Here is a 12,373-nt window from a genome sequence, read left to right on the forward strand (position 1 = left end):
TGGCTATGTAGCCCAGGATGGCCTTGAGCTTCCAATCATCCTGACTTAGCCTCTCTACAGCTGGGATAACAGTCAGTTTCTTTGATTTCTTCAATTAACTCCCGAAGCTGGATTTTCTGCCAGTGTCTTCATTCTTGCCCAGAGCAACCTTCTCTTCCTCCCAGTGGCATTTAGCAGTCATCCAGGTATCCAGACACCCGCCAGAAGAGACACAGGCTCCTGTACCCCCTCCCCCCACTGCCCCTAACAACATGCTTTGTCTGGACTGTAATCACCTGTGATGCCCTAGTAGAGTCCTTCACCACTCTGAACCCCAGTGTCCTCTCTGAACAGGGCACCCACCATAGAATCTGTCCACACAGTGGAGCCAGCCTCTTGAGTTCAAATCCCAGCCCTGCTTCTTCTTAGCTGGGTGCTGTTGCCCGAGTCCCCAAACCTCTCTGGGCTTCAGCCTCATTCGAAAGAGAGTAAAAGAACTGGAAGTATTCAATGCCCCATGTCCAAGTCGTTTCCACAATATTTCCTGGCACCATGGAACTGCATGTCAGACATTAAGCCGTTATATGCTAGCCATTGTGACATTATCCATGTCCTAACTGTCATGTCTGCATTCGGAAGCTGGGCACAGAGAAGCTCAGAGAGGGGTGGGGGTTGGCCAAGCCACCACTGTCCTCCATCGAAAGGAACCAGCGATTTTGAGATCAAAAATCACCAACACTTGCTTTGCCCCAGACTGTTTCTCTCAATAGAGGACTACTCTTTTGTATCTCCTGGCCTCAGTTTCCCCAGATACGGTCTGGTGGTGGGGGAGAGTCTGCAGGTTATAGTCTCTAAATACTCCACTTAGGCCTGGCAGTGGTGGAGCACGCCTTTAACCCTGGCACTCAGGAGGCAGAGGCAGGCGGATCTCTGTGAGTTCCAGGACAGCCTCCAAAGCCACAGAGAAACCCTGACTGGAAAGACCAAAAAAGACTCCACTTAGTTTTGCCACTGTAGAAGGACACATGAAATCCCAGTGGTTAACTCTCTGGGAACTGCAACCAATCAGCTCAGGGCTCAGTAAATCCTGGATCTGCCAATTAGGAGCCCTGTGATGAGTCTCAGTTTCCCTTACTGGTTAAACCACCCACCCACACACACACACACACACACACACACACACACACACACACACACACACACACACAGACACACACACACACACCTTCAATAATTTCTTTGTAGGGTTGTGCTGAAAAATTTGCCCAGATCTCAGAGTCTGCCTGGTGTTATAAGTGCTACAAGCTGCCCTGGGAGGGACAGCCATTAGCAGACACTCACTGCAATTGCCGCCTCGCCAAATCTGGGTCCCCGATCCTTAGCGGGACTGGTAACAGCAGCAGGGCAGGAAGGAAGAAAGGAAGCCGGCTTTGGACATTTTCATGTGTGCGCTGGGGGTGGGTGCAGGAAGAAGGGCAGGAAATTCTCTTCCACCCCTCCCCCGACTTCCCTTTCCTTCAATTTCTGCTGAGCACCCACCCAGGCATCCAAGGGAACTTGAAATCCCGTCCCACCTGGCTGGAGGTGAGGGGGCCTGGAGTGAGGGAAAGCGTGTATATTCCAGGGGAGGCGGTGGGGAGTCAGCACCTGACTGGCACCAAGCCAGGCTGGAGGAAGGTTGCAGGCCCTCTTTGCTCAAGGCAGGATGAAGAAGCAGCGATTTTGAGACCATGAGGGAGAATCTGTCTATTTTGGGGTCTCCTTCCTATGAGAGCTCTGAGGATCCTCCTTCTCCCCTGTCCCTCCTGTTTCCTGTACCTACGAGCATCAAGAGCAGCTCCTCGAGACCCCTGCTCAGCTTGGCCTTTTCTGCTATGCACACACATCTCTCTCAGATGGCACACATACGGGCAGGGTCTGTCTTGTGTAGCCTACAGGTCTCTGGGAGATCTAACAGAGAGCTGCCACACACACACACACACACGTTGTCACACCCCACATCTCAGGTGTAACACACCCAGCTATTCTACACACACCTCCCCGTGTTACACATCTATCTACGCACATTTGGGTGTCACATATCTCCCGGATCCATGGTGTCCTGAGCTTACATCCCTGCATTGTAATTTTAACTGAGCATACATCCCTAGTCACTAGTGCCGTAATTTTAAAAAAGCAGCTTGAGAGATAAAGATGCTATGCCACAGAGTTCGATCTCGGAGAGGTTTTTTTATTAAGGGAAAAGGATCATAAAAAAGGGGGAAGGGTAGGGTGGGGTGGGGGAGACCAACCTCTGGGGACAGGAGCAGTGGGAGAGAGGAAAGAGAGAGACAGGGAGAGAGACAGGGAGAGAGAGACAGAGAGAGAGGAGCCGGCAGAGAGAGGGAGAGAGAGAGAGAGAGATGGGAGGTGGGCAGGGCCCTTTTAACAGGGAGCACAGGGAATGGGCACAGGTGCTGCTCTTAGTGGCTGCAGCTGAGGGCACATCCTGTCACAACTCCAAAGGCGGGCCAGTACAGAGGTCTCCATACTAACAACTCCCCCTGCCCTTGTGGACGCACCTTCCATGGGTTTCCCCGAACCACAAGCCCCAGCTCTGCCTTTTCATACCCCCACCGCCCCCAGTTACACACACCTCCAAGTGTCACACCCAGCCATAGTCTCTGGAGTCACACCCACACCCTCTTCCTTGTCACACCCCAGCACCAGCTTCTCCTGGCCCCTCTAACCCCTGGCGCACGGGTAACACACATGTGCGGCCCCCTTCCCCAGTCCACAGATATTCTCATGGGTCACACCCAGAGTCCATCTTTGCTGCCTCCCTACACACCCCCTGCATGTCACACACCCCTCTCTCAGCCCCCTGGGGGGTGACAAGCACGTACCTTGTCACACATCCACCCTGGAGGGTCTCATATTCAGCCCTGTCCCTCACACACACACACTCACACACACTCACATGCACACACGCTCTCACACACACTCACACGCGCGCGCGCACACACTCACACACATACACACTCACACACACACACACACTCACACCCATCACCCTGTCATATCCATGGCCTCTTAGTATCACATATCCAGGCCCTACAGTACCCACACAGAGACACACACCTGTCCTGGCCTCCCATCTCCTTCGCCCTCCAGTCTTACACACCCACCCTCTCCTCCATGTCACCCAACACACCCACCCGGCTTGTCCCCACGCACGGCCCCTCATACTGTCCACACCCGCCCCTTTCCGGGACAACCCTTGCTCAGGACATCCCCGGGGAGAGGAGCTCCGGGTCCACAGGCCTGTCTCTACTCCTTCCCCTCCCCCAACCGGGACACGCAAACCCGGGGGAGCACCCCTGCCCCGAAAGGGTCACATCACACACCCCTCAAGGACACAGTGGCCCAGAAGGGACCCACGCCCCTCATCCTCGACTCCCTCCGACACCACAAGGACACTTACCACCCCCTCCCCCCCAGCCCCTCTCATCGCAGACAAAGCTCTCAGCCCCAGGGGCCTCGGCGGCGACAAGAGAAAGGGGTCCGTCCGGGTCCCCAGCTCCTCGCGGAGCAGCGCCCCTCCCCTCCCCTGCCCGCCCCTCCCCTCCCCTGCCCGGAGCACTTGCACCTGCCAGCCAGGGATGGGGGGGGATGATGGAGGACAGCGATGCCCACTCCGGCGCGCGATGCCCCCCCACGCCCCACGCCGCGGTCCCGCAGCCCTGCCTCACCTCCCGTGTTGCTGCGCTTGGTGCAGACCACCTCGGGGGGCGTCTCGAGGGGCCTCTTGCGGGAATCCGGGGCCTCGGGCTCCATGGGGGGGGCCTGGGGCGGCGGCTGCTGCTGCTGCTGCGGCGGCTGCGGCGGCGGCGGCGGCTGCTGTGGCGGCGGCGACGGCTGCTGGGGAGGCTGGGGCTGCGGCGGCGGCGGCGGCGGCGGGGGCGGCGGCGGCTGCGGGGCCGCGGAGGCCGTGAAGAGGCCGTGCACCGCGCCGGCGGCCATCATCCTCATGGTGGGGGGGCGGGGGAGGGGGAGGGGAGGGAGGGGAGGGAGGGGGAGGGGAGGGGGCGGCGAGGAGGGGGAGGGGAGCGGCGGGGAGGGGAGCGGGAGGGGGCGGGGGGGGAGAGCGCTGGCAGAGCTGGGAGGACCGGGGAGAGCAGGGTGCAGAGGGCGTGGGGGGGGTTCTGGGACGGAGAACTGAGGGGTGGGGTCCTGGTCTCTCAGAGATCACCGGAGCCGGCACTTGGCTGAGCCGGTGGGGTGCATGCAGAGGGGACCGGACACCTTCCTTGTGCCCTTTCTTGGGGGTTCCCCACAGATGCGGAGGGCCGAGCCCCCCCTCCCAAGGCCCTATTCAGGGCGGGGGGCCGGAGATAAGAAGCGGAGGCGGCCGCTAGTGGGGGCCCGGGGGGCTGCGGGAGCGCGCGGCAGCGGCGACGGGGCTGGTGGCGGTGGCTGCTGGCCCGAGCATCTTCTCAGCCTAGGCTCCCACAGCGTCCTGGCCCCTCCCACCTGCACAAGGGCACGCCCATGCCAGGCAGGGCCACGCCCTTCGGCGCCCCCATTGGTCCACCCTTGAAGCCTGGGCCACGGTCCTCCGGGTTGGCCACGCCCATCACGCTTGGAAGCGAGAGACCTGACTCCCCCCTGCAGGGTATAATAGGGACCATGAGGCTCCTCCACGCCTTCCTTCCTTCCCCTTCACCCTTTATTCGCGGAGGGGCAGGGCGGCGCAGAGTGAAATGTAGCTCAAGCTGGCTTTGAAGTCACTATGTAGCTCAGGCTAGCCTTGAACTCCGGATTATCCTGCCTCCAGCCTCCAAGTGCCGGGATTAGGGGGATGTGCGCACGCACGCCACCCCTAGCTACCTTTCGCTTCGAAAGAGCATTTCTTCTGTACTTACTGTGTGCCAGGGGTGGTTCTAAGTAAGAGGTTCTTATTTAATCTCACAGGGAAACAAAGATGGGACGTACTTTTATTATCGTGAGCCTCAGAGACCCTGAAACAGCAAGAGTGGGCGCTCATTCATGAAATCCCAGCATTTGACGGGAGGAGGCAGGAGAAAGGCCTTGAGTTTGAAGCCAGTCTGGGCTACAGTGTAAGACCCTTTGTTAAAAAGACAAAAAACAAAAAACAAACAAACAAAGCAACAACAAACAAAACAAAACGAAAAAAAAAAAAAAAAAAAAAAAAAAAAAAAAAGAAAGGAAGAAGAAAAGGAAACAGTGACCAGAGGTCCGCTATCGTATGGCTAAAACAAGAAATGCCCCTTCAAGTGTCATATGACTGCCAGCAAGGAAATTCCCCTTTGGATCGCCCATCTATCCGTGAAGAGTGGACACAAGGCTACTGTCGGGCCCACGAGAGACACTGAAATCAAGTCAAAGCAAGTAGCTGTCACAGAAGCCGACTGGCCCTCGGTTCTATCAACAGTACTGATGGCCCACCCACTGAGTGACAGATATTGCCCTGGACCCTGGGACACAGCATGGAACAAAACAGCCTTAGTGCTTTGTAGAGTAAGTATTATCATTCCGGTCACTCTTCAGAAAATTTTGACTTTTCCGACGTCAGAGTGGGGGCTGCAGAAAGACTTTTGCAGGGGCACATGGCTGGGCAGACAGAACACTAGGATGTGGATGGAGGACAAGCCCAATTCCAAAGCCTGAAGCCAGCCATGGCAGACAGGAAGCTCTCCCTTGGAGTGGGCTGCTGCCAGTATCCTGTGTTCTCAGACATACGCGTTTCGTTTTTGTCTCCCTGGTCCCTGGGGCTTCCTTAGTCTGGCCCCAGAGGGGTCCAGGAATGGGTGGCTGTGGCAGCTGGGGGCAGGGTAGTCTGTGGCACTAGGATCTGCTCCACCCCACCTGCCCCTCCCTTGATGTGCTCTCAGGCCCCAGGACAGTGGAGGCAGCAGATGGCCTAGGGTGGATGAGGTGGATGCCCATCTGTCCCCTCCCCCCATTGTCCCTTCAGCCAAGGGGGATGGGAGGGGGTTGTGGTCCACTGCAGTCTGGATCCTCCCCCTCTATCTTCCTGGAGGGAGCTGAGGAGCTGGTTGCCATGGAGACAGAGAAGAGGCAAGAGGGGATGCAGGGAGATACTGAGGTTGGGCTGAGATCCACACCTTAGGACCTTAGCATCTCACGGACTCACAGTACACAGGTTACATCTCCCAACATCCATGGGGTTGCATGTGACGTTCTCCCTAACATACACACCCAGCCACACGGGGCACACATTTCTCACTGATTCAGAAAGAATGACAGTAGAGGAACACTGAAAACACTTGTATACACACGCACGCACACACACACCTAAAATCAGACACAAAACCACAGCACAGGCTCCTACACACAAATAGATAGATGTGTATTTAATATCAAAGCAGTGACATCTAATATCCAAATATGTCCCATGTGGGCGTATTCAGACTCACAGTTCCAAATTTGTCCCCCCTCCACCAGAAGTCACACATATGTGACCAAAGCTTAAGAAACACACAAACTTGCTTACATAAGACATACATATTGGCGGCAAGGGGAGTCTAAACTGAGTGGCCTTCAGTATAGCTCAGCATAAACTGGGTACCGTGCACATTTACATACAGGCCCAGCAAAGTCTGGCGCACATGACGACTGGCCTTCAAGGGCCGCTCAGTGACAAGTGCACAACTCACTTGGATTGCTGTGTGTTGTGGAGCCCTCACCCCTTTCCCCAGTCCCAATTCCACCCAGAACCCCCCCTCCCCAAACACTCCCGTTTGGACCCACACAAAACAGCATGGTCGGTCAGGCACTCACACTCACACAAACACAAACCTCCTCCTAGATATTTTTAAACCAAGGCTAGTTCTGCTGTCATGGCAACCGCCCCAAACCCATCACCATAGCAACCCAACGTCAGCTTTCCAAGCACCAAATCCTGGGGGATTGCAAGGCCCCAATCAGAGGTGGTGGAGGGGGCTGCACCTTCTCCTTTCATCCGGACCACCCCAGTGCACCCAGGGGGATGGTTACTCAATCTGGACAGGGTCCAGGACCAGGGCTACCAGAGACTCAGCCCATGCCAGGGAGGGTAACTTCACCAGCTTCCCCTCTCTCTACAACGCTGTATGCACAAGTTCATTGGCACACAGGTAGGCTTCATCCGGGACACACAGGAGCCTGGGTTTGAATCCTGGCTCTGCTGTTTACATGCCGGGCGACGTGAGTATATCCTGACCCCTCTGAGTCTTATATGACTAATTCAGAAAATGTCCCATTCACTCTTAGAACCTGTAAAGGACCAAACCATGATTCAGTGGTAAGAGGTCCACATCTGGGCTGGTGAGAGGGCTCAGCAGGTAAAGGTACTTGCAAACCAGCTTGAGGTCCTGAATTTGATTGCTGGGACCCACATTGTTGAAGAAGAGAAATGACTCCTGCAAGTTGTCCCCTGACCTCCAACACACACACACACACAAATAAAATATAACTAAAAATATAAATATAAAAGTACAGGCAGACAGGGTTTAACCTTTCCAGTTTCTGATTTAATGTGAGTGAATGTGATGGTTTTTTTTCCCCCTGAAACAAATTGGGGGTAAATAGTCTAAACACACAGGGCTGCTGGGAGCATGTCCCAACATTGAGAGGTATGGACTGCTGTTTTAAGAATTTTGTAGGTACTAACTAATTTAAGACTTAACCATGGCCGTATGTTTAAGTTATTATTATGATTTCCTTTTTGCAGAAAAGGAAACAGGCCTGGAGAGTGTGCTGTCACCTAGATACAAAAGCTTTTTTAAGGAGTCAATCTATGACCTTGTATATTCTATCCAAGCGCATTAGTGCTGAACCACACCCCAGCCCCTCACTGGGGGATTCTAGGCAGGGGCTCTACCACTGAGCCACACACCCAGCCCCTCACTGGGGGATTCTAGGCAGGGGCTCTACCACTGAGCCACACACCCAGCCCCTCACTGGGGGATTCTAGGCAGGGGCTCCACCACTGAGCCACACCCCAGCCCCTCACTGGGGGATTCTAGGCAGGGGCTCTACCACTGAGCCACACCCCAGCCCTTCACTGGGGGATTCTAGGCAGGGGCTCTACCACTGAGCCACACACCCAGCCCCTCACTTGGGTATTCTAGGCAGCATCTACCACTGGACTACACCTGCAACCTCTCACTGGGGACACCTAGTCAAATACTCTACGGCTGAATGACACTTCGTCTTTATTTTACTTTTTACTTTTATTTTTGAGACAGGGTCTCTCTACGTATTCCAGGTTGGACTTGAACTCACAGACATCCTCTTCCTTCTGCTTTTCTAGTGCAGGGACTACAGGCAGGGACCATTATGCCTGGCTTCCTTTTCCTTTGGACTTAGGCTCTCATTAAGTTACCTAGACTGGCCTTAAACTCACAACCCTCCTGTGCTTCTGCTTTCCATGTACCTGGCTGGAATTACAGGCCTGCTCCACCAGGCCCCTGTCAAGCACAGTTTTGAAAGATCGCATTTGAACCCAGGAAGCCAAGAACGCGTTCTTAGTCATCTTTCCCCTCTGCTTCTCAATGAGGTAGTTGGGAGAGGGGGTAGCGTGGTGGATTCTTGGAGAGACTTCGCAGCTTTTGTGTTTTTGGATGAGAGGCTTCAGCTTTCTAGCTTGCAAAAAGGGGGCTCACGCGGTACCGCTGGCTGGGGCTTAAGGAGGATGTGCCTCCAGTTCTAAGGGGCCTCTAAGGTCTGTCTGGCTCTAGGCGCTCGCTGCGTGTGAGTGGGAGCAGATACAGAGCGGCGGGACCACTGAGCGAGTGGGCAGGTAACAAGTGCGCAGGCTCAGGAGAGACTGGCCCCGCCCCTTCCTCTCCATCCCAGCTGGGTGACCTCTATCCAGCCTGGGCTGTCTCCTAGTCTGTCACCATCTGTCAAATGGCAATCAGAGCTGAGGGTGTGGTGAGGATTCCACGAGTCCAAGCCAGGAAAACAAAGAGCTCAATCTGAGCTGCAGTGAACATCACACATCCTCTCGGGATTTGGGAGAGGCAGGATTGTGTGGTGCAGGGTTTTGCAAACTTTGTGAACTCGCTGTAAGAAATTAGAGTCTTGGACTTGTGAGGTGGATCAGCAGCGACCCATGGGATCCTCCTGATAGAGAAAACCAAGTCCCGAGACTGTCATTTGGTATTCACAAACGCCGACCCTTCACACTAAATATCTTTAATTTATTTATCTTTAACTTTAAGATATTTATTTTATGCTTATCTTTTTTTTTTTTTTTTTTTTTTTTTTTGCCTACGTGTGTGCATGTACACACATATATGCTTGGTGCCTGCGGATCTGGATGGAGGTAGGGATGGTTGTGAGTCACTCTGTGGGTGTTGGGGGAAGAACTCAGGTCCTCTGCAAGAGCAGTAAGTGCTCCTAACTTCTGAGCCATCTCTCCAGACCCTAACTTTTAAAATTTTTCAATTAATTTTTTTTTGTAATGCAAGGCATAAAACTGAACACAAAATTTTCCGTGAAAATATAGGTCCCTTCTACCTTAGCCCAGGAGTGTGTGTGTGTGTGTGTGTGTGTGTGTGTGTGTTGATTTTTGGGACAGAGTCTAGTGCAACCCAGGTCAGCCTGAGCTCCCTATATAGCTGAGGATGACAAACGAACTTCCAGATCCTTCTGGCTGGGGTTACAGGTATGTGTATCTGGAACAGTCTAGTGCAGCTTCTGCTTCTCCTCCTCCCCCTCCCTCCTCTCCCTTCCCCTTCTTCTCCTCTTCCTTTTCCTTTCTCCTTCTCCTCCTTCTCTCCCCCAGCTTCTTCAGACAGAGTCTCATTGTGTAGACCAGGCTGGCCTCGGACTTACAGAGATGAGCCCGCCTCTGCTTTCCTGTCCTGGGGTTACAAGCATGTGCCACCATGCCCAGCTCAGTCCTGAGACTCTCAAATATCTTCCACTAACGACACCTTAAGGTTTGAGGAGTTTTTATGTGAACTTGGGAAAATAGGAGAATAAAGTATGTACACAAATGTCTGCTGACACTAATCGATGGAGTCATTTATTTCAAAATAATGCATATCATTTTACCATGTGTTAAAAGATGAAAGCAAATTCACATACTGATGATTTGACATGATCGTTTACTTTTACATAGAGAATACTGGCTCAATATTAGATAGAGTATCTTCACCATTTTCGGAGTTGACTGATATTTTGATTTTTATTATCATCGATGCCCAGAACACTATTCAGCATAAGTATGCACTGTAAAGTATAAGAGTGGCTGGTGGGGAGGTGGTACTTGGGAGCCTAAGGCAGGAGGGTCAAGAGCTCCAGACTAGCCTCGGCTATATAGTGAGTTGGAGGCCAGCCTGGACTATGTGATGTGAGCTTTCGTCTGAAGCCAAAGCTAAAGAAAATGAAATGATGGAAGTATGTTTTGGGCTGTTTCAGAAATGGTTGGAATTTCTGTCTTACCTTTAAGTCAAAATTCATTTCCTGACTTTGCTGTGCGTGCATGCGTGTGCGTGCATGTTTGCATGCGTGCATGTGTGCGTGCATGCATGTGTGTGTGTGTGTGTGTGTAGCCCAAAGTTCAACTACCTCTTCTTCAGGAGCTATTTACCTTGTACTTTTGAGACAGGGTCTTTCATTGGCCCGGAGCTTGCTGAATAGTCCAGGCCGGTTGCTCCACAAGCCCCAAGGATCCTCTTCCCTTCATCTCCCCGGTACTAGGATTAAAAGCATGCACTGGGCTGTTTTACGTGGGCTTCGTTTCAGGGATCCATCTGACTCTGATCCTCATATGTGCACAGCCAGCACTTTACCATTGGAGATATCTCCTGACTCCTCTCTTTCTTTCTTTAACAGTTTTAAAATGGTATGTGTATGGGTGTCTGCTGTCATGCATGTCTATGTGCCAAGTGTGAGGAGTGCTCAGGGAGGACAGAGGGAGGAGGCAGATGCATGGATTTGGAGTTATAAATGCTTGTGAGCTACCTCGTGGGGGGCAAGGACCTGAGTCTGGGTCCTTTGGGAGAGCAGCCAGTGTCCTTAATGGCTGAGCCATCTCTCTATGCTGCATCCTCCTTAAATCATCCTGGGGATGGGACCCAGGGTGCTGCACATAGCAGGAAAACACCCTTATTATTGAAGTAGATTCTAGACAAGCACTGGGCCCTACCCCATGGGTCTTTTATACTTAATGAGTTTTTTTTCCCCCCTGAGTCAGGGTTTCTCTGTAGCTTTAGAGGCTTGTCCTGGAACTTGATCAGTAGACCACGCTGGCCTCAAACTTACAGAGACCCGACTGTCTCTGTCTCCCGAGTACTAAAGGCATGTGCCAGCAACGCCTGGCTCCTAATGACTTTTTTTTTTTTTTTTTTTTTTTTTTTTTGTAAGATGGAGAAATTGAGGTACAGAGAAGTTTTACACGTTTTGAGACAAGGTCTCACATAGCCTCCGCCTGCCTGGACCTTGCTAAGACTGGTGTTGAATGCCTGATCCTTCTGCCTCCAGCTCCCAAGTGCTGGCATTGCAGGCATAAATAAGCAGAGAGGGTCTTATTTTGCTCTGGAGCCCACGGGATTTCGGAGGCAGAATCAGAGCCCGAATCCTTGTCTTGTCTCTCGCCTCTTAGGCTTGTGTCCCAGCACTGGCTGCCACCTTGGTGTTTTTTTGGCATCTGACTGAGTCCCCGCCCCCATCCCAGCCTTAACATCTCCCTGGGACTCTGTAACTGCCGCTGGGATCAATTCCAAACTCTGCCAGTTGCTCAGGCCAGAAACCCTGCGGTTGCCCTAGACAGCCCTGCTTTCCCCGCACCCAAAGCCAAGCCCTCTGCACAAACCCTTGCTGCTGGGTCTTAAGGTTACAAATCTCCCTTGCTCCATCACAGCTCCGTCCCCCACGGGCACTCCCGAGAGTCTTCAGCCGACCGCTTCCCTACTGACCCGTCCATCCCCGGCTGCAGCCACACTCATCTCTTTCTTCTTGTTTGTATTTTTGAGATCAGGTTTCTGGACGCCCAGGCTGACCTTGAACTTGCTGCATAGCAGAGTATGTTCTCCTGACCCCCCTGGCCCCGCCTGACAAAGGTTGGGACCACAGGCTTGTGGCACCGTACCTAGATTTTTCTTTTTCTTTCTTTAATGGGTTACGTATTTTTCAGGGCTATGTGTGTGTGCCTTCGTGAGTTGATGTGTGCCGTATGCATTCGGATACCCTGGAACTGATGTGACAGGCATTTGTGAGTGGCCACGTGGGTGCTGGGAACCAAACACAGGTCCTCTGCAAGAGCAGTGAGCACTCTTAATCGCCAAGCCATCTCTCCAGCCCTGGGTTTAGCTCTTCACATTGCAGACTGTATCTCATTGTATATTTACCTTGTCACTTCATGTGCAGACGGGCACTG

General features: G+C 53.1%; 1 protein-coding gene across 1 annotated transcript in view; it reads right to left on the minus strand.

Annotated features, from left to right (window-relative positions):
- Positions 1 to 3,996, minus strand: part of Nova2 (NOVA alternative splicing regulator 2) — a 32,356-nt gene extending 28,360 nt beyond the window's left edge. Inside the window, exon 1 of the mRNA XM_051207243.1 lies at positions 3,711 to 3,996. Within this exon, the coding sequence (XP_051063200.1) occupies positions 3,711 to 3,990 (280 nt within the window). The 5' untranslated portion in view covers positions 3,991 to 3,996. The remainder of the gene's footprint in view (positions 1 to 3,710) is intronic.
- Between the last annotated feature and the right edge of the window lie 8,377 nt (positions 3,997 to 12,373).

Source organism: Phodopus roborovskii, unplaced genomic scaffold (genome assembly GCF_943737965.1).
Source record: "Phodopus roborovskii unplaced genomic scaffold, PHOROB, whole genome shotgun sequence".
NCBI classification, from domain to species: domain Eukaryota; kingdom Metazoa; phylum Chordata; class Mammalia; order Rodentia; family Cricetidae; genus Phodopus; species Phodopus roborovskii.